The 19,767-nt window shown below is 35.4% G+C and overlaps 1 protein-coding gene across 5 annotated transcripts in view; it reads right to left on the bottom strand.

Moving 5' to 3' along the window:
• LOC138707400 (uncharacterized) overlaps positions 1 to 19,767 on the bottom strand; it is a 102,485-nt gene that overhangs the window by 18,577 nt on the left and 64,141 nt on the right. For 4 of the 5 annotated variants that reach the window (XM_069836775.1, XM_069836774.1, XM_069836772.1 and 1 more), the window contains 5 exons: positions 16,554 to 16,695; positions 13,872 to 13,928; positions 6,397 to 6,448; positions 5,903 to 6,028; positions 1,348 to 1,541 (listed from right to left, as the gene is read on the bottom strand). In XM_069836775.1, the coding sequence (XP_069692876.1) occupies positions 1,348 to 1,541; positions 5,903 to 6,028; positions 6,397 to 6,448; positions 13,872 to 13,928; positions 16,554 to 16,695 (571 nt within the window). The remainder of the gene's footprint in view (positions 1 to 1,347; positions 1,542 to 5,902; positions 6,029 to 6,396; positions 6,449 to 13,871; positions 13,929 to 16,553; positions 16,696 to 19,767) is intronic. The other variant, XM_069836773.1, reaches the window with a different exon arrangement.

Raw genomic sequence — 19,767 nt, 5'->3', positions numbered from 1 at the left:
TTAGCGGGGGATTGGGCCAATTTTTCCGCAAATGTTTCTATACTTGTGCCCTCGTAGATCAGTCGGAAGAACGTCGGAAATTAGATGTCAACTTCTCAGGTTAAATTCTTCGTCACTCCTTTTCATTTTTTTTTTCAAGATAGTATAATATAAAAATGTAGAAAGTAAAAACAAACACTAGTATTATGCAACTGTATTGTTCCAAACCTAATATTAAATTTAAGTTATTTATGTCGCTAAACAACGATAACAGAATATAAATGATAACTTTAATATTATTTGTTTCGCTAAAGAACGATAACTGAATATAAGTAACTTGATTATTAATTATACAGTATCACTAAATGACGATAACAGAATATAAATGATAAATAACAGTTTGTTTAATTAATATGAGATATTATATGGTATATAATTAATTATTTAAATAAAATAACCTATTTTACGAAGAAAAGTGGTTATTTATATTATAATAATTACTTATATAAAATGCAGAGTATTTATATCGCGAAAGAGCAATACAAGACTATAAATAACTTGAATATTATTTAGATCACAAAAGAAAGATAACAGAATATAAATAACTTGAATATTATTTATAGCGCTAAAGAACGATAAGGGAATATAAATGATAACTTGAATATCATTTATATCGCTAAATAACGTTAACAGAATACAAATGATGACTTGAATATTATTTATATCGCTAAAGAACGATAACAGAATATAACAATTATAACTTGAATATTATTTATATCGTTAAAAGAACGATAACAAAATATAAATAACTTGAATATTATTTATATCGACAAAGAACGATAACAGAATATAAATAGTAACTCAAATATTATTATTAATAACGCTAAAGAACGATAGCAGAATATAAATTATAATTTGAATATTATTTATATCGCTAAAGAACGATTAAAAATACAATGAAAACTTAAGCGAGGTCCGATCTCACCACCTTCGAGTCATTAAGCGAGCACTCTACCGCTGGTCTACGAGACGCAGATATGAAATAGTTCTATATCTATAGTTCCGGAAATACTTCTACAAGCACATGCATCGTGTAACATCGCCGTGACCCGAAGTGGACTTGGAAAATATTCGCTGTTCACGAGTGCGGCCACTTTTCTTTTTGACAAATGTACATACAACATTAATGGACAAGGAGACCTATATGTCACTTTCGTGACATCCATTTTTAGTCTTACGGTGTTGCTTGACGTTTGTCAAAGGAATAGGCAAGAATAAGACCCTCAAAATGGAAAAGTTTCGAGGTTAGAGTAAGCAGTGATATAAAGAAATAAAGAGAGATTGCGTGTAACCTGTTCGATCTATTACCGTAATGTAAGCGAAGTTCTGAAGGAGTTGACGCAGCGCTCCGACGACCTCGCAGAATTCTGGGCAGTCTCTGGTGTACAGCAGTAGTATTACTCGTTGATAAAAGTCGGTCGCGGTCGCCCATTCGCGTCGAATGCATTCCCACCTCGGAGGGTCCGGATCGTCTGCAGGTACGAGCTGCTCCTTGGACGCACCTGCAAATAGCATGTTGTCCGTTGTCACATCTACTTCCTTCTTAACTCTTTATTATGTTATGAACTGCAATATTGAGAAACTGGTGTTAGTACTTTTTTTTTACAGACAATATAGATAATATCAAACAGCAAATAGCCATATAAAATAACGACACAAAATTTCACGTTCTGTTTTGAAATTTGTACACCACTGTTTTTAATCCAACAGGCTGCTTATTCATATACATAATTCTTCCTCCTTCCATAACTAGCGCTTGATGCCCGCGCACGACGTCAAGGTCAGAAAAATGCGCTTGCTATGATATCACTGCTCTATGCTATTACTTTGCCGTCCGCGCTAAATCAGCCTTGGTACGATAATGTAAACCTGAATTTCCAGCTTTTTGTTTGCACATTTAAAATATTTTCTTGAATTCATAGTCAGCATTTTCCTTGTTTTTGTTAGAATTGATTTGATTTCCTCACTGTGAAATATAAGCTGCAAATTTATCATCCGTTGACTGTATTTTTTTTACTAAAAGGTAATGTGTATCTGGGTAAAGTTTTAAGCTGTTGTATAGCTTTGAACCCATCTTGTATGGCATAGCTGCTTCATCTTGGATTTTGAAACTGAAGGTGTAGGCCTAATCTTGGCAACCTTTTATTGCAGAATGACTTGTTGCTTGTGTGCTAAAATCGTACGTTTTCCATACAGTACTAAAGCAGTGCCTATGCACCTATAAATATTCCACTGCTGGATGCAGCGTCATTATAATTCTGGCCTCTAAGAAAAATAGTACAGTATTAAATGCTTCGCTCTTTCAATCCATGAAGAAATATCTCTCATACGTCGTTACATTTTGTCAGTTCACGCGGTGTTTCACGTCTCCGCTACTAAGCGTGTCGCACCAGGCGCGACTCTAACTGGACAGAAATAATAACTTCTTTCCTAGCTAACAGATTTTTATGAAACTTTGCACAGTAGTTACAGGTAGTAAGAAATGACGCCTCGTATCAGTAAATTTGCAGGTGAATCAAAAGAATGTTTCTAAAATTATTTTTTTCTGAAACTACACAAACTTTTTGAAATATGTTCTTGCTTTGTAAGTTATTCTACTCAAAGACAAAATATTAGTTAATTGTCGAATTTTGTGAAAATAATAATAATAATAATAATAATAATAATAATAATAACAATAATAACAATAATGTAGTTAAACTAAATGACCATTTATTAGATACGAAACACCACTTCTTAGCTATCGATATTTGTTTTGTATGAAAACTTTCATAACGTTTGTATAAGGGAAACTACAACTTATAAGGTGTGCATTTAGACAAAATCAGTAAATTTTCTCCTAAGAGATTATCATGAAAATTTGTAAAGTAGTTACAGGTAGTATATTTGTTTTGTATTCAAAACCTGGTTACATTTATATAAGGGAAACTACCCCTTTTAGGGGGTGAATTTAGACAAAATTAATAACTTTTCTCCTATCTAACACATTTTCATGAAACGTAAAGTAGTTGCAGGTAGTAGGCTATATTCAAACTCTGATTACGTTTGTATAGGGGAAACTACCTTTCATAGGGGATGCATTTAGACAAAATTTGTAACTTTCATATGAGCCCACCATACGTTATTCTTTTTAGACCATTACAACATTGAAAACATTTGTTACAGGTCTCTCATTCGGTTCTAGAGGAACAATTTCAAAATTTTTTGTTAAGTGGAGAAACAAATACAAAAGGGGAAAAAACTGCAGGATCAAATAGTTGTCACTTTGTGGCAATTTTCAGAAACCATTTTTGTGAAATTGCTTCCATATAAAAATAACCATGAATTGTATATCAGTATATATTATTACTGTTCTTTATTGATCACTTTTTGGAAATTACTAATTTAAAAGGCACTACATAATTATAAAATTTATTTTACGTATTATAGGAAATTAATTTATGTTATTACGGATCATTCCTTCTGAATCTACGTATTCATACTATATATAGTAAAATCTGTGTGTATTTTTTACTATTCTGTGAAAAATTTGCACATTCTAATATGAATCAGATTGTGAAATAAATATTGTAAGAAGATATTGTAATGTTATATATATATATATATATATATATATATATATATATATATATATATATATATTTCCAGCATGTTTCATCTCCATCTGCAACATTTTTCACTTTTGTCCGCTCAAATTCCCACATTCGAGCACTGTGATCACTAGGCCTGGGAAATACTACCATTGCGCTTCGAGCACGTCTCAGAGTTGGGGTGAGTTAACGCAGCGTGTTTCGTTCGTTTGAACTCATGCTTATCATCACGGTAAGTTAGTCCTCAGCATTTGGGTGGTTGAGAGCCACTCCTTTCACTTCGAAACACAACTATCTGCTAAAGAAACATTTAAAGATATAATTTTCTTTTTTAAAGAAAAATTGCACTATTTTAAAGACATTTTATTTTCTTTCTGTAGAAAATACACCTAATATAGGCCTAACATTGACAAGTATCAGCCTTTTTATTATGCTATGTTAATGTGATGGCGTATTGTTCTGTATTAGGACCACTACTCTTCTCTATCTACATTAATGACACATCAAAAAACTTACAGTATTGCCGATATCACCTCTATGCCGACGACCTACAACTTTACATACATTCCAGACCCAATACGATCAATGAATCAATTGACAAGTTGAATTGTGACCTAGCCACTGTCTCCACTTGGGCGGCCAATTTCGGACTCTATCTTAATCCAAGTAAGACTCAAGCTATAATTATTGGCCATAAGCGTTTAGTTAACTCTCTTAATAACAGTAATCTTTCAGCTGTTACGCTTAACAACACCCTAAATCCCTTATTCATCTGTCGTAAAAAATTTTGGCTTCTTTTTCGATAATAATCTAAATTGGAATTTTCAAGTTAAAGAAACGATAAAAAAATCTTTTCCTCCATTCACTGTTTGAGTCGCTTAAGAAACTTCTTGTCCCAGCAACTAAAACTTACCCTAGTACAGTGGTCGTCAGCACTCGCTGAAATGTACAAAGGGTAAGCGGTGCCGTCCCGTGTGCACCGTCGTGCAGCAGGAAGAGATAGAGAGCATACCCGCTAGCAGCTACGAGTGCACCATGGTGCACTGCGTTTTCTGCGGGTAAGACACGCGAGCCCCAGGGTGCTCTGTGCTGACGACCCCTGCCCTAGTACAAACCCTAGTAATGCCGCACTTCGATTATTGTGACGTTTTGTTAAGTGACCTAAGTTCTGAACTATCAGTCAAGTTACAGCGAGCTCAGAATATGTGCGTCAGATACGTGTACAACATCCGACGATATGATTACATATCACCGTCCTTCGCAAGTCTTTCGTGGCTCCGACTTAAAGAACGTAGAATTTTACACTCTTTGTCTTTACTCTTTCGAATTCTGCACACTTCAACACCAAATTACCTTTCGTCTCGTTTCTCTTACCTATACTCTAACCACGACGTAAATACCAGATCACTTATCTGTGGCACGCTAAGTATACCTCTTCATAGAACATCTTGTTATTCATCATCTTTTACAGAATCCGCCTCGCGACAATGGAATTCCTTGTCGCAAAGTATTAGGGGCTGCAAGATAATAAACACTTTTAAAAACAGCTTAAAAGATAACCTTCTTAGTATTTCACTCCAATCATACTGACTTAAACTGTCACTGACTACATTGTTACTTCTTCCTTTAGACATGCATCCTGATAGTGCTGTATTTTAAAAATTGTCTCATAATAATCTCTTTCTATTATCTAACATTATTTGAAATATATTAACATTCTATGTATATTAGCTTAATTCTGCTACACAGTTCGTATTTCATTGTTTAATTAATACTTCATAGTATTTTGCTGTTTAATTCGTAAATAACTCTTGTATACACGTAACTTTTATCTAAATGAAATTGTTGAATTCTTTGTAAGTTCTCACGTTTGACCCCATCTGCTGACAAAGGAATTATATACAAGTTATTGTCTGGAATCCAAATATTTGCCAACATGTCAACTTTTCCACGGTAATTATTTTAGTGTCGCGTCTGTGATTATTTGAAATGAACAAATATCTTTCACGTGACTTACTGCCGGGTTTGACGCATCCTCCGGATTGAATAAGCGGAATATGTTCATTCCAAGACTCAATGGTAGTTACTTGATTGTTTCTGGACCTTGACATTAAAGCAGATTACTATTATATTGTTCACAGACTATGCACATTCACTCATTACTCAACTATGCTTCAGTAGTCAATATAAGCCTACTCATGGAGTACTCTTAGTGTCTCATACAATACAGCACATTAAGTTGCAGCGAAGGCGTGGAGCCAGCTCGTACTCACTGTAGCTTCTGATTTTCCTAGTCGCAAACAAAGTGACCACCACTATGAGGGTTATAACTCCAGTTGTTGTTATGAAGATCACCATTGTATCAAAAGACGCTTCGTGGGTTCTGTGTGCAGAAGATGCTGAAAATGAAAACAATGAAGAGCTTTTATCAGTCCATCAACGTTCATCATCATATCTGACATACGTAAAATTTCTAAAGAGGATTTCTACCCCCAATTTTATTGTTATGAAACCAGTGACGAAGATTTTGTCCAGTTGACATGGCGGGGAAGCAACAGGTAAGATTTTCCTGAAGCCTTGTCCCTTTTCGGACCATAAACTCTTCACTACCATTTTGAAAACGTGCATTTAGCATTTAATATCAGCCAAAACTTTGTGAGACTAGGCTGGAATTGCGAATTCGGAGAGTTTGAATAAAGTCAAATTTATAGGACTGTTTAGTAAACTTAAACATTGTGACCTAGGCCTATATAAACTGTTTACTCACCTGGGTTCACCCTCTCTGTTTTTGTGTGAAGCGCACAGTTATCACGGTAACTCTGAAATTAGAGCAAAGTTGGCGGTTGGATTTCATTGACAACAGGAGGGAAGTTCTAAATGGCTTGTGGATGGAAAATGAGTGATAACGTAATTTTATTTGGAAGAGATTTGAGGTTAACGTCTGTGATCTCTGCTGTATTTCGCATAGTTCGCGAGATGTGGTTTTATTGAAAGTTGCTCACTGTAGCGTCACGAGACTATTGGATAGCACAGACCTATCAGAAAGCTGTGTAGTGAGGACGGGTTGCACGTAGCGGGGACGCAAGATATCCAGTTCTGTGGATATTCGTGTTTTGTTGCAGTTTGTTACTGATTTCTCTATTTTTAGTGGAATTCACTTTGGAAATTAGACGTGTTTTCACTGGTGATGCTCTCAGAAACCCATTTCCCGCGTCAATTCACTGGATTTGTTTATCAACAGTAATCTCACTATAAGTTTTGATTTATCTAGAAAAAATCAAAACTCGAGTGGGATTTAATTGACTATTACGCGACCAGAAGAAATAAAGTACTCTAATACAATAAAATATTAATTGGCTTACTAAAATTCTATTTCACTACGTAATGTTAGCTTCACCAAAACGTTTGAACGCAGCAGCCATTTTCAGTTGACTGTCTATGCGGTAAACAAATGACGATAGAAAAACATGTTTTATAGTACCACTTTTTCTTTTGACAACTGTGCAGCATCGTGAATTAATCTATTAAAAACAATTTTCCCAAATTTTATCTCCAGGAGCTCTCTACTGAAACTTCAACTCTCTAGATGAATTCAATAAAGTGTCGTTCGATGACGGCTAGAGTTTGCATAGCTAGATTTAAGCTCCAATGTTTTCGAGAGAAGGCATAGATCTTACAGTATGTACTAGACACAAATGGGTTTGGAGACATGGGTCTACTCTCTATAATAGTTCATTTGCGACATTGATTTAGGCCTATGTAAGAAATAAGATTCTTGTTGTTTATTGTTTAGTCAGCTGTCCGAAGACAGGTTTGAACCTCTTAAGGTTGACGCTCACTGGCACGAACCGACCGGAAAGGAACGAACCGGAAATATTCTGCGAGAGACGTATGCATGTATTTTAAACGGCAAACGCTCACTTGTCCGAACGGAAGCAACCGGCTGCCGGTCCTGACGGACAGGGTTCTCGCGACACGACCCTAGCGGAATTTCCGATGACAATCGTGAGCATTCGTATGTCTTCGCTGGTCTTCGGAGAAAAGTGTGTTGGCTGTTCTCAGTACTTTCCCACTCAACGTGTGCTGGTGCGTTGTCCAGACAGATTATTCTTAAAATGGGTGATGAAAAGTTAATTTTAACAGAACTAATCGCGCTTCTGTGCTGATTGGCCTTCGAAATGTGATGTTTCCCTTCATTATTTCAGATGCTAATAACAGATGAAGTTTTAAACATTTTACTAAAAAAACCCTTACTCGATCTTTACACAAATGTGGGAAAAAATGGTTAAATTAATCAAAACACTTTTTTATATTGTTATGACTAGAGCACGGATTGTATGTAATTACATATTCCGTTTCTACATATGTAGCTATAAGGAAAGCTAAAAGTCCGCGAATCATATTAAATTTAAATTTAAACTTAAATATACATAATAAAGAATATAATTACAAACAAACAAGACAAATGGAAATAAAATAATACAATCAATATAAAAAAGGAGATACAGTAGTATTAACAAAATTTGAGACCGAATGAGCAGCGCTCGTGCTCGGTCGCAGTTAAGATATAATATTAATAGGCCTATAAGAGAATATGAAATAACATAGGAAATAAAATTAAAATTACAGTTATAGAAATTATATAATACAATATTAATATAAGAGAAATATAGAAAAAAAATAATAAAAATAAATAAGTAAAATAAAATAGGAACTAAAATTTAAATTACAGCGGCAATGGAATTATATAATATAATATTAACACTAGAGAAGAATAATATCGCACGTGAAAAGTAGGACTATATATATATATATATATATATATATATATATATATATATATATATATATTTCAAAATTATAGAATACAAATATAATATAGGTTGATTAATTCATACACATAGACTATAAATTTATTTAATCAAATTGAAGATATTAACACGTTTCTAATTTTCTTGTTATATGTTAGTGGGTTACATGTTAGAAGTTCTGGGTGTAATTTAGTTAAAGCATTGTACAACCGAGGGCCAAAATTAATGCTATGCTTTAGACCAGCGGATGTGAGATATTTAGGTTCTATCAATGTTGAATTAATATTTCGTCTTTTGTCATAATTATGTGTCTGTAATACAAACTTATTACGATTTTTATGATAAAATTTTAACAGCGTATACTTATAAATTTGTTCAATATTAAATACATTAAATTCAGAATAAATTAATTTAGTTGGATAATCGAAACGTTTCTTCAAACAAATTTTAATTATTCGCTTTTGTAGTAAATTTAACGAACTAAGATTAATGTTTGTACTTCCACCCCAAATAATTAGGCCTATACCATATTGAATGGTAGACTGAATAATGGCAAAATAAACATTTCGTAGAACTCTAATGGGTAAGTAGCATCGAGGATTAACGAAAGGGATCATTATTCCGAAGTTTTAAATGTTTTTTTACATATTTTGGTGCATAATAAATACTTTGGCATATATTATATATTTTTAAATATTTTGAAGGATATTGCATATTTTGAAAGAATATATATATATATATATATATATATATATATATATATATATATATATATATATACCTTTTTTCACTAATTTTCTCTCTACGTAATGCTTAAGTTATTTTTTAAAATTGTTTATAAAGCTTATCCCTTCGTCTCTAGTGCATAAATATAATTTGATAATTGAAAATAATAACGTATTCTGTCAAAAAATGGACATCTCTTTGCAATGCTAATAGTTTGTAGGCTATATCCCTTGAGAAGTAACGGTAAAGTAGGTACAAATACCAATGCGAATGGTAGTAGTGAAGGAAAGAATGAAAATTACACTGTGGGTATGACCGTTTCGCACAAACACCCCCAATCAGTTGCTCTAAAAGAAAACAATAGTTTTTTCTGTTTTTTTTTTTAAGAAACTTATTTTGACATCAGGTAATACAAGTAGCAAGCCTACTGCCATTCGCATCCAAGTTAAAAGACTGGATTTCAATTGACGATTCCTTTACTAAAATGGTAAAATCGTGCAGTCCAAAGTGTGTGACAAACGCATTGGGTGCTCCATGAAGTCACAATTAGAATAGCATTTAAAAATTGGACTTTATGTGAGAAATAAAAAACGTGCTCCGTCGAAAAGAAAAAGTTCTTCTTACACAAGTGGTGCTGAAACATTCGTCTTCTACAAGTGAATTTAATACAAATTTGTGCATGGCAATGGTTGCTGCAAACATATACAGTGGTATAAACTTGGAGTTCCAAAGTTCCAAGCATTCCTACGCAAATACTGCAACTTCAATATTTCGCATGAATCAACACTCCGGAAAAAATATTTGAACTGCTGCTATACTGACACAATGAAAAGGATTAGAGATGGACTTGATGATTCCTACGTATGGGTTGCCGTTGACGACACGATCAATAACCGCAGAAAATATGTAAAAATATTTAATTATTAATTGCGCCTCCAAACAATGTGGTTCAATCACATGTGCACCTGTAATTTTTTATTAGTGTGCAAAAATACATCTAATAAAGCTTAGATTTTAAATTACCAACGTTTTTTTATTTATTACATATTTATCTACATACTTCGTCATTTTTAGCTTCATATTTATGTAGTCTACATAGTTCTCATTTTCACATTACATAAAATCCTGGCTCTAGTTATGGACCCATATTTTCTTTTTTTCTTCCTCATCAGCTAAAGACTCAGTAAAATAAAATAATCTTCGGAACTGCTATCCCACTCCATGTTTAAACCAGACTGCCTGTCGACTGTACCGGAATATTCCGAGCAGTGAGCGTCAGAGCTTCCGCGGAAGACGGACTGCTGTAGATTTCCGTTCCGGTCGGTTCGTGCCAGTGAGCGTCAACCTTTAAGCGGCACCAATAACACTTGTCAACAGCCAAAATGTTATGGAAATGAGATCCAGTATGTTTTGCTAATTTCGTGCTGTTAATTACAAATATAACATTAAAATGGTAATTGTGGTCTTGTTTTCAATATACAGCAAATATATGATGATATTGATTTCAGAAAGAATGTTAACAGTTTCTCTATTGCGGTCACCACAGCACTACTTAAGCATGAGTGGGGAGAAATATTTATGGCTCTAAGGAGCTGCCTTTGTTCTATAAAGATTTTGGTTCAGTTGGATGTGAGAATTTCCTGAGTGAATACTGCTTTTCGTCTTTATTTAGTGTTAAATTGATACCAACTGTGTAGTGTTGTGCGTTTAAGTGGCTATCCATTTATTTCGCTAGAGGAAGAAACATTTATTCTGCATAGTGACAAATTTGTGATGTAACAGAAATTAATATGCCACGTCAGAGTGTAAATAGTGCTAATGATTTCTGCTGTATTTGTGGAAAAGCGACTTTCGCAACGAAAAATTGACATCCAACTCCATTAATAAAGGAAGCGTACTATCTTTATTTTATGCAAAATAGGGGACCAAAATAGAGGGTGGGTCTCCCATGTTTGCTGCAATGGCTGTTCTGCAAATCTTGATGATTGGCTGAAAATAAAAGCAAATCATTGCCCTTTGCTGTGCCAATGATTTGAAGGGAACCAAGCAATCATGTAAATGATTATTATTTCTGCATGTGGTTGTTATTTCTGCATGGTACAACACGTGAAGTTTATTTCAAACAAGAAAAGTTCGGCTGTGAATTATCTAAATATAATTTCAGCTATTCGTCCAGTGCCCCACTCCAATGAACTTTCTATTCTACTACAACCTGATTTTGACGACGAACCAAAATCTAGCACATCTGAAGATGTACCTGGACTGTTCACATCCCATGACTCTGACTTCACGATTCAAGCTCCATCCCAGTCACACAAAATGACTCAAGATGAATTAAATGATATTCTCCGAGACTTGGAACTTTCAAAGGCTAAATCAGAGCTCGTACCATCTTGACTTAAACAGTATAATAAATTGTCTCGCAAAAAATGTGAAGTTGCCTGTGTACAGAACACGCCAAACGCCTTTGGAACAATTTTTCGAAGTAAAAAATGACATTGTATTCTGTAATGATGCGCAAGGACTAATGGAAGCCATAAATATCTAACACACACCAGAACACTGGAGGCTTTTTTAAAATTAATCCACACTGAGTCTTAAAGCTGTATAATTGCACAATGACAATACTTCGCCTTCAGTTCCAGTTGGCTGTTCAGTGCATATGAAAGAGACATATCAAAATATGGAAAGATATTTTAAATTGCATAAATTATGATAGATTTAAGTGGCAAATATGTGGCGACTTAAAGATGGTTGCGATCGTACTTGGTCTACAACTGGGATATACGAAATATTGCTGTTTTCTATGCCAACGGGACAGCCGGGCTAAGACTTTGCCTGGCCTCTTCGACAAGAACATAATGCGAGGCCATTAATTTAATCTAGTAACATTTGGCAAATTAGAAGCATTGAATTATGATGGACCAGCATTCAGATACTTACTCTCAGAATTTTCAAGACTAAGTTTAGCTAAAACTGAGGAAGGTATTTTCATAGGACCCCAAATCAGAGAACTTTTTCAGATGGATATTTTGATGGACTTCTGACAAAAAAGAACACGCTGCTCGGGAATCATTCATAGCGGTTCCCTTGAAATTCCTAGGGAACCGTTGGGCCCCAAATTATAGGCATGTGGTGGACACCATGTTAACAGCTTATCGTGAAATGAAATGAAATACATCATTGAAGATACACTTTCTCCACTCTAAATCGGAAAACTGTGGTGAAGTTTTCGTTGAACATGATGTTCTCACCAGACATTTCCAATATTTGAAAGACGATACCAGGGTGCATGGAGTATATCCATGTTAGCTGACTATTCCTGATGTCCCCTAGGTCCAGTACAGAAGGCAAGCTACAGAGAGATGTCTGTAATTGAAATAAGCCCGTCGAATGTTACCATGTTTAGGAAAATGAAATTTATTTCCAATGATTTTAATTTTTAAATGTATAAACAACTAGACCACACCTGACAATTTTGTTGCCGTTTTCGTGTTCAGCATAAATCAATACGTCGAATCCCAGTGATTTCGTTTCCGTAACGGAGAAAAGGTTAAATTTTGTAGTTCAGTGTAAGTAAAGCATCACTCATGAGGCATTTAAGCCAGGAGATAATGGGTTAGTGTGGCCAGTTCTTTCCCCCCATTGTATAAATGGCTGACTAGTAACATAATACAGTAATAAGTCTTCATATGAAATAAGATTATGAAGATAATTATTGTTCTATAGCGAATTTTAAGAGTAGAATAATATTACATGTAATTAAAAAAAAAACTCCAAAATTCATGAGTAAATTTGATTATATTTTACTTGTATTGCTTATCGGCTTAATTATTGACTCTAAGATATTGAACATACACAAAATCGGTCCTATATTTACGAGAAATAACTACACAAACACAGACGGCACATGGAAACTCTTTTTTCAGAAATGGTAAAACATATATTATATTCCCACGAAAATCTCTAAATACACTATTGCAACATGACAATACTTTGTTTACGGAAATGTAGTAATTATTAACACATTACGACTCTGAATAGCAAGTCAATGTTTTTCAATCGACTATTTAACACAACTGCGAGGCCATCTAGCGCCGATGAGTCGAGGATTCGCCATGAGATTTTCTGACATGGGCTTTACAATTGGGGAAGTTCTCGGAAAAATCTAACCTACATACATACGTTCATACAAACATACATACATACATCATACATACGTACGTACGTATATACACACATACGTACGTACATACATGCATGCATACATACATACATACATAAAATTGAGGGAATAGGTTCGTAAATTGAAACTTTTCATATGAATTTATTCTGTACGTATGTTTGTAGGTTAAAATAGCGTTGAATGAACCGGACTATGTACTTTGGGTGTATTCTTTACATTTTCATACACACGTGTCATGTATAAAGAATTTAGTATGGAAAATAGATTCGAAAGGAATATAAGAATAATTAATTAGATGGAAAAATTGGAATGAATGTAAGATTTCGTAGCAAGGGATTCAGTATCAAGATCTCATTGACGTCAGTGTGAATAGGTGAATAACGGAAGGGTCTACTTCCGATCATTGTTTGGCATTTCCTTGTTAATATAATTTTATTCCATTATTACTGGTCTTTAGACGATACACATACAATTAATGTTTTGCACACAAGACATAGTAAGCAGTACATGTATACTTACGATACGGATGCAGTAGTAATGTTCCGTCAGATTTTTAAAGAAGTAAGATTCCTTGAACTGGAAAAAAGAAAGAAATAAAATGTAGTTATTTTCATAAAGTTCATTTTCCCCCAAATATTATAGTTGTATTTTATCTCATGATGCTTTTAGCATCGATCGCACATAAATACAACTTCATGAAGATTCTGGTTCATTGTCGTGAGATCAGGTTACAGTTCCTCATTGTTAACAATACCGATAATAATTCGTTTTTTCAACCAAATCACCCCTAGTGTTTATTTCATAAACCAAGCAAGTAAGCGACGTATTTATCTCTCTCAACGACAGCATTTGGGTGTAACTATAACAGGTAAGCCTATTGCCTTTTTGTATTCAATTATAGTCTAGCTGGGCGGAAGAGAAGGCCTGCTGGCCTAAGTTCTGCCAAATTAAATAAATAAATTACTAATTATTAAGAAGACCGACGAAAAAATTATAACTTAACATGCAAATTATTTAAATAATTGATTAAATGGCGATCTTACTCGTGTTAATTATGTAAGCATGTGTGGCTTACAGCTGTTTCGGTGCTACTTGACACCATCCTCAGAGCCTACTAGATCTCGGCGCTATCTCAACTTCGCTGCCTGTTGTGTGGGTGCGTTCGGGTGATGAAGAGTTGTGTCAAATTGTGTGTGTGTTCTGAAATTGATCTGTGTATCAATTCATTAACCAATTATTTATATTCAAGTGTTAAAAGTAGTGTACGAAAGATTCAAGATGACAAATTATTTATGCCTAAGACCACATCGTACATAAAATGCATGTGAAGAATGATTTGAGAATAGAGGGCAATTAAAAAAATGATACACTTATTTTTGGTGTCTTGTCTGTGGACTTACAGCTGTGTTACATATTAACTTATTGAAGTAAACATTTTGATAATCAGATTCTTGTTGCCTCGATTGACTTGACGTGTGATCTAAATCCTGTTCGATTTATGTTTTCTCAAAAGACTCTCTCCGCAAGTGAAGGAAAAAACGTTTCGGTTAAAAGTCTTTCTGACTTCGTGTGATTACAGCAATTTCAGTGTAATATCGACTTCTAGGGGCCTGTTTCATAAATCGACTACCGGTATTCTGACTATAATAGTGAGGGAAATAAGCAAATTACAAGTAAATCTTACTAGACTGACCAGTGTTCTGCTTCGTTAAAAACTTATGGCGAATTCTCGACATCATCTCGCCAAATATCATATCGCTATCGCCAATTCCATGGACGCTAAATGACGTAGTATTTCATAGTATGACTCTAAAATAGTGGGATACTCGTCCTCCATTTTGGTTCTTTCGTTGGCAGTTGCAGCTAGAGACGAGAACGGTTTTCTTTCGCTCCGTTAACATTTCTCATGTCTTAGCTCCTATGATAATCGATAAATGGCGCTGTATATTTTTATTTATAACTCAGTATCTAAGGAAAGCATAGATAAACATTCGGAATCAAATTCTTTTTTGAAAAGCGAGAAAAAGAATATTAACTTCGAAGTGATCTGTTCAGAATATACATAGACACCTTCAAAACTTAGTACTCCATATTCTCCCGATTTCAAATTATTTTTAGTTTCATTATAAAAGGAACTTTGTTCTGTAGCCACGAAAGAATGCTTCTTCAAGGCATTTAATTTTCCGACGAGAACTTCAGTGAATTCGTGTTGTGTATAGGTCATTCATTATGGTTGCGTGCGCCGTAGTACTCGTATATAAGTTAGTAAGAACCTTAGTGGGGTAAGCGAGCGTAGCTTTACACTCCACATTCTTCTTCCCCTGACGGGCACATTGGTTTCACGAGATACCGAATGACCTATACTTTCTTCTATTGTTTCAAGAGTTGTTTTTTTCGATAGACACCACTGTTTATAACAAACATTATCTTTGCATCATCACAAAGGGTGTCTAGCTGTTTTCTGAATTCTACAGTTCCAGGACATTCTTTACATTAGAATTAATATGCTGAGGACAACCAGTAGACAAGTCTGACATTTAAGCGCACAGTTTTAATAGTACTTCAGGAAAAACGTAGTAGAGTGAGTAATTTCGTGAACTGGAGGTCTTACGGCTCTGTTACGCATTATTTCTCACAATATCTGGAGATGGCGAGCAATCCAAGAATATGCAAATATCAATTAATTCTGAAGTGGTGCTATGCTGCTACCATATCCGGCCCAGAAGAATGACTTCAATGAGGACAAACTATTTTAAATGTGAGGGATTCATAAAATTTCCCTGTCACTTCTCGCCACGTCAAAATTGAGAGGTAGTGTGACCTGTAATTCAGGTTATAGATGGTGACTTACATGCTTTACATATTTCTGACAGTAGGTTTTATTTTTTCGTTTACCTGTATAAAATTCAACTTCTTAGATCTTCTTTCCCAAGAAAAGTACGGAAAGTTTCAACTTATCACTGATGTGGCGAAAAGCATTTGGTTTATTCCGGAAGAAAAGTAATTTTGACGTTTGTTTCCACTAATTTTGCCAGTGCTGGGAAAACAAGGACCTGCATTTGTCACAACTACGCTATAAATATTATGGTAGTATAGTCCACGAAATTATTGACTTTACCACATATGTACATATATAAAAGTTGAACGTAACCGTATTAATTCTGTGCGATTTAAATTATTAAAAGCAAACAAAAGCCTCACATTTGACATGTATGTAGAATTGACGACTACATTGCAGGCACTCTCGCTGCCGTTGCAAGTCACGTTACATTCTCCGCCGATGAGGTCTAATTTCACTTCCTTGATCTCAGGGCCTGGATGAAATGTGAACTTGAAATCACCGCTGAAACAAAAATGTGACAGTTGTTTGCGTGTGTTATGGTATCTTAGCTACTGTTGCCACACAATTATTAGTTTGGAATTTAGTTTAGCGCTTTTCCGATCCGTTTTGTGTTCATCCATTTTTCGAATTTTCTTCTCCTTCAAAATTATCTGGAAGAACGAGAATGGAATTTAATGGCGTAAAGCAAAACATCTCCAATGAACTCGAGTAGTGCGGAGGAGAGGTCCGTATATTTATTTTCCTTCTCTTCCATGTTAGCATGTTATTCTCCATTCATTGACGTACGTATCATCTGTTTAAAGTGACAGAGAAACAGTTACATATATAAGGTGGAAGTAAAATGAACATGCAGATTTTCAGACCGAACAGCTCATGTTATATGTAAAAAAAAAAAGTGTTATACCTTATTGGTGACATTTTCATAGAGAGCAGAAAAAGTTTTTTTTTTCGAAATGTTTAACACCCTCTTATTCGGTAACTATTGCGAGTAGGATCGTGATTTTTGTCAATATCAATAGGAAATCTAATAAATATCCATTTATCCCTGTGGCGTATTTCAATAGCGTGGACGGTTTTCGTGTAAATTTAATTTAAAGAACCACTAATTTCAGGCCACTTAACGATGCGAACAGATTACAACGTTGTAGTCAGAGAGGGAGGTGGGAGGTAATTCACCTATGGAGACAGATCTGAGTTCATTTACCTCTTACATCTATATTGCGAAAAGAAAGAGAGTGTACTAGCGACGATGTTGCCAGACTGCTGAAACTTCCAACTTAATCGCCTAATTAAACGTGCTTTTAATCATAAAACATAATAGCCTATAGTTTTTTTTATTCACTTGAGTAGACCCTATCATCTCTTTCAATTTGCTGGGGTGCTTCATTTCCACTCTGTATTTTCCTGAATGCCGTGGATTGCTATGTCCCATAATATTTCTACATTTGACACTTACTTAAAATCACCAAACTTTGGTTGACTTCTGGTGAATATGAGGGTGATTAGAAAAGTAAGGTAAAAAAGATGTGTTCCTCGCTTGTTCGAATTTTCCGCTGTTGCTGCAGCAGCAGACCATAGCTTTATCACGCAGCCATTAGATGGCGCATTTGTTGCGTCAGACCTTCGCAATATCAGTTGTAAGATGACTGCGCGCACGAAAACATGGTCAAACGTGGAAGTGCATATTGTGATCCAGTTTTTCTGTCTGAAAGGCACCTCACCAACAGAAATTCAACAAGTGGTGATGTGCGGTGTAAATGTCATGTCACAAAAACAGGTGTGGGTTTGGTGTGTTGAGTTCGATAACGGGAGGACAGATGTGCAAGATGACCAACGATGCGGACGGCCAAGCACGTCCACCACAGATTCAAAATGTACCGTATTGAAGGTCTGTTCAGGACGATCGTCCCATTCGATTTAGCGACATTGCTGAGGAACTCAATACCTCAGTGGGCATTGTGAACACTATCGTTCACGAGCAGCTCGGATATTGAAAGACGTGTTCACGTTGGGTGCCAAGGCAACTCACAGATCAAAATTCCATTCGGATGTGATTCTGTCTCATGCACTTGTTGCGGTGCCGTTCCTACGCCGTATCGTTACAGGGGATGAAACGTGAATGTATTATGCGACACCGGAGATGAAGCAATCATGCATGTAATGGAAACGTGCATCGTCCCCACCTCGCAAGAAATTCCGAACAACTCCATCCGCGAAGAAATTTATGAGTTATGACTAGACTTCGTTGAATTGCCACACGCAGCCGATGCAGATGTACGGTAGTATAGAGGAGGTGAGCGACCTCCCGGTCTCGTAGTAGCAGCAGTTCATGTTAAGAGTTGTGACCGGTGCAAATAGACGGAGCAGCTACAGCTAATGTATACCTATGTAAGCATTTGGTTTTTTCATTATTGTGGTTGGAATAGTCAAAGCTTAACATTTGTTCACTGCAGACAAGAATTCAATCAAACATGCCGCGATATAATACTTCAGAATTGTGTGTGTTTATGGAGGAGTTTGGTACTAAGTATTTTAGTATTAAAGAAAAGAAACCATTTTTTGTAAAATATGCAAACAATCTTTAAGAGTGGATAGACGGCGTGATATAAAGAGACATTGTGACTGCAGAAAACACAACGACGGTTTGAAACGCTTGGAGGTATCTCCGTATTCGGACACAACTTTGTGCGACCAATCGGAATTTCTAAGCGATTTATGTAATATGATGGCGAGTGCAAATATCCTTTTAAGCAAGGTAGACAATCATCATTTCAAAACATTAATTGAAAAATACACCAACAGAAAACTTCCTTGCGAATCTACAATGCGACAACACTATATGCCACTTTGTTATGACCGGATGTTGAAATGCATACAAAACCATGTAGGCGATAACAAAATTAGGGTTTCTGTTGATGAATCTACAGGTGTTAACGGCAGATATGTGGCAAATGTAATGGTTGGGATATTGTCACGTGATGAACCTGGTGTAACATATCTATTGACATGTGAAGAGTTACAAAAAGTGAACAACGAAACCATAGTTGCTTTGTTTGGAAATGCAATGCGTTTTTATGGCCCAGTGGCATCAAGTGGGAAAATGTTCTTCATACATGGTGAAAGCAGCGAAAGAGATACAAACTCTGTACCCGAAATTTATTCACTTGACATGTCTGGTTCATGGTCTACACAGAGTTGCGGAGGAGATTCGATTATCCTACAAGAATGTTGACAGTTTCATCTCGCATGTAAAGAAAATATTTTAAAAGCCCCTTACAGAGTGTTGCTGTTCCAAACAATTGCCCCTGGTATATCCTTACCCCTGCAGCCAGTCTTGACCCATTGGGGAACGTGGTTGGATGCTGTTAATTATTATGCAGAAATTTACGGCAAAATAATGGAGGTAATTGATTCATTGGATAGCACAGACAGTTCCGCTGTTGCAACTGTAAAATCATTGCCTTCTGAACAGTTATTGGAAGATTTTCTATTCATTGAATGTAATGTTAAAATCGTGTCGAAAAGCATCACCCTGTTATAATCGTCTAAACTACAACTCTCAGAAGCCCTTAA

Source organism: Periplaneta americana, chromosome 10 (genome assembly GCF_040183065.1).
Source record: "Periplaneta americana isolate PAMFEO1 chromosome 10, P.americana_PAMFEO1_priV1, whole genome shotgun sequence".
Lineage (NCBI taxonomy): Eukaryota > Metazoa > Arthropoda > Insecta > Blattodea > Blattidae > Periplaneta > Periplaneta americana.
Note: the sequence above shows the minus strand (reverse complement) of the source record. Positions and strands in the feature narration are given on the sequence as shown.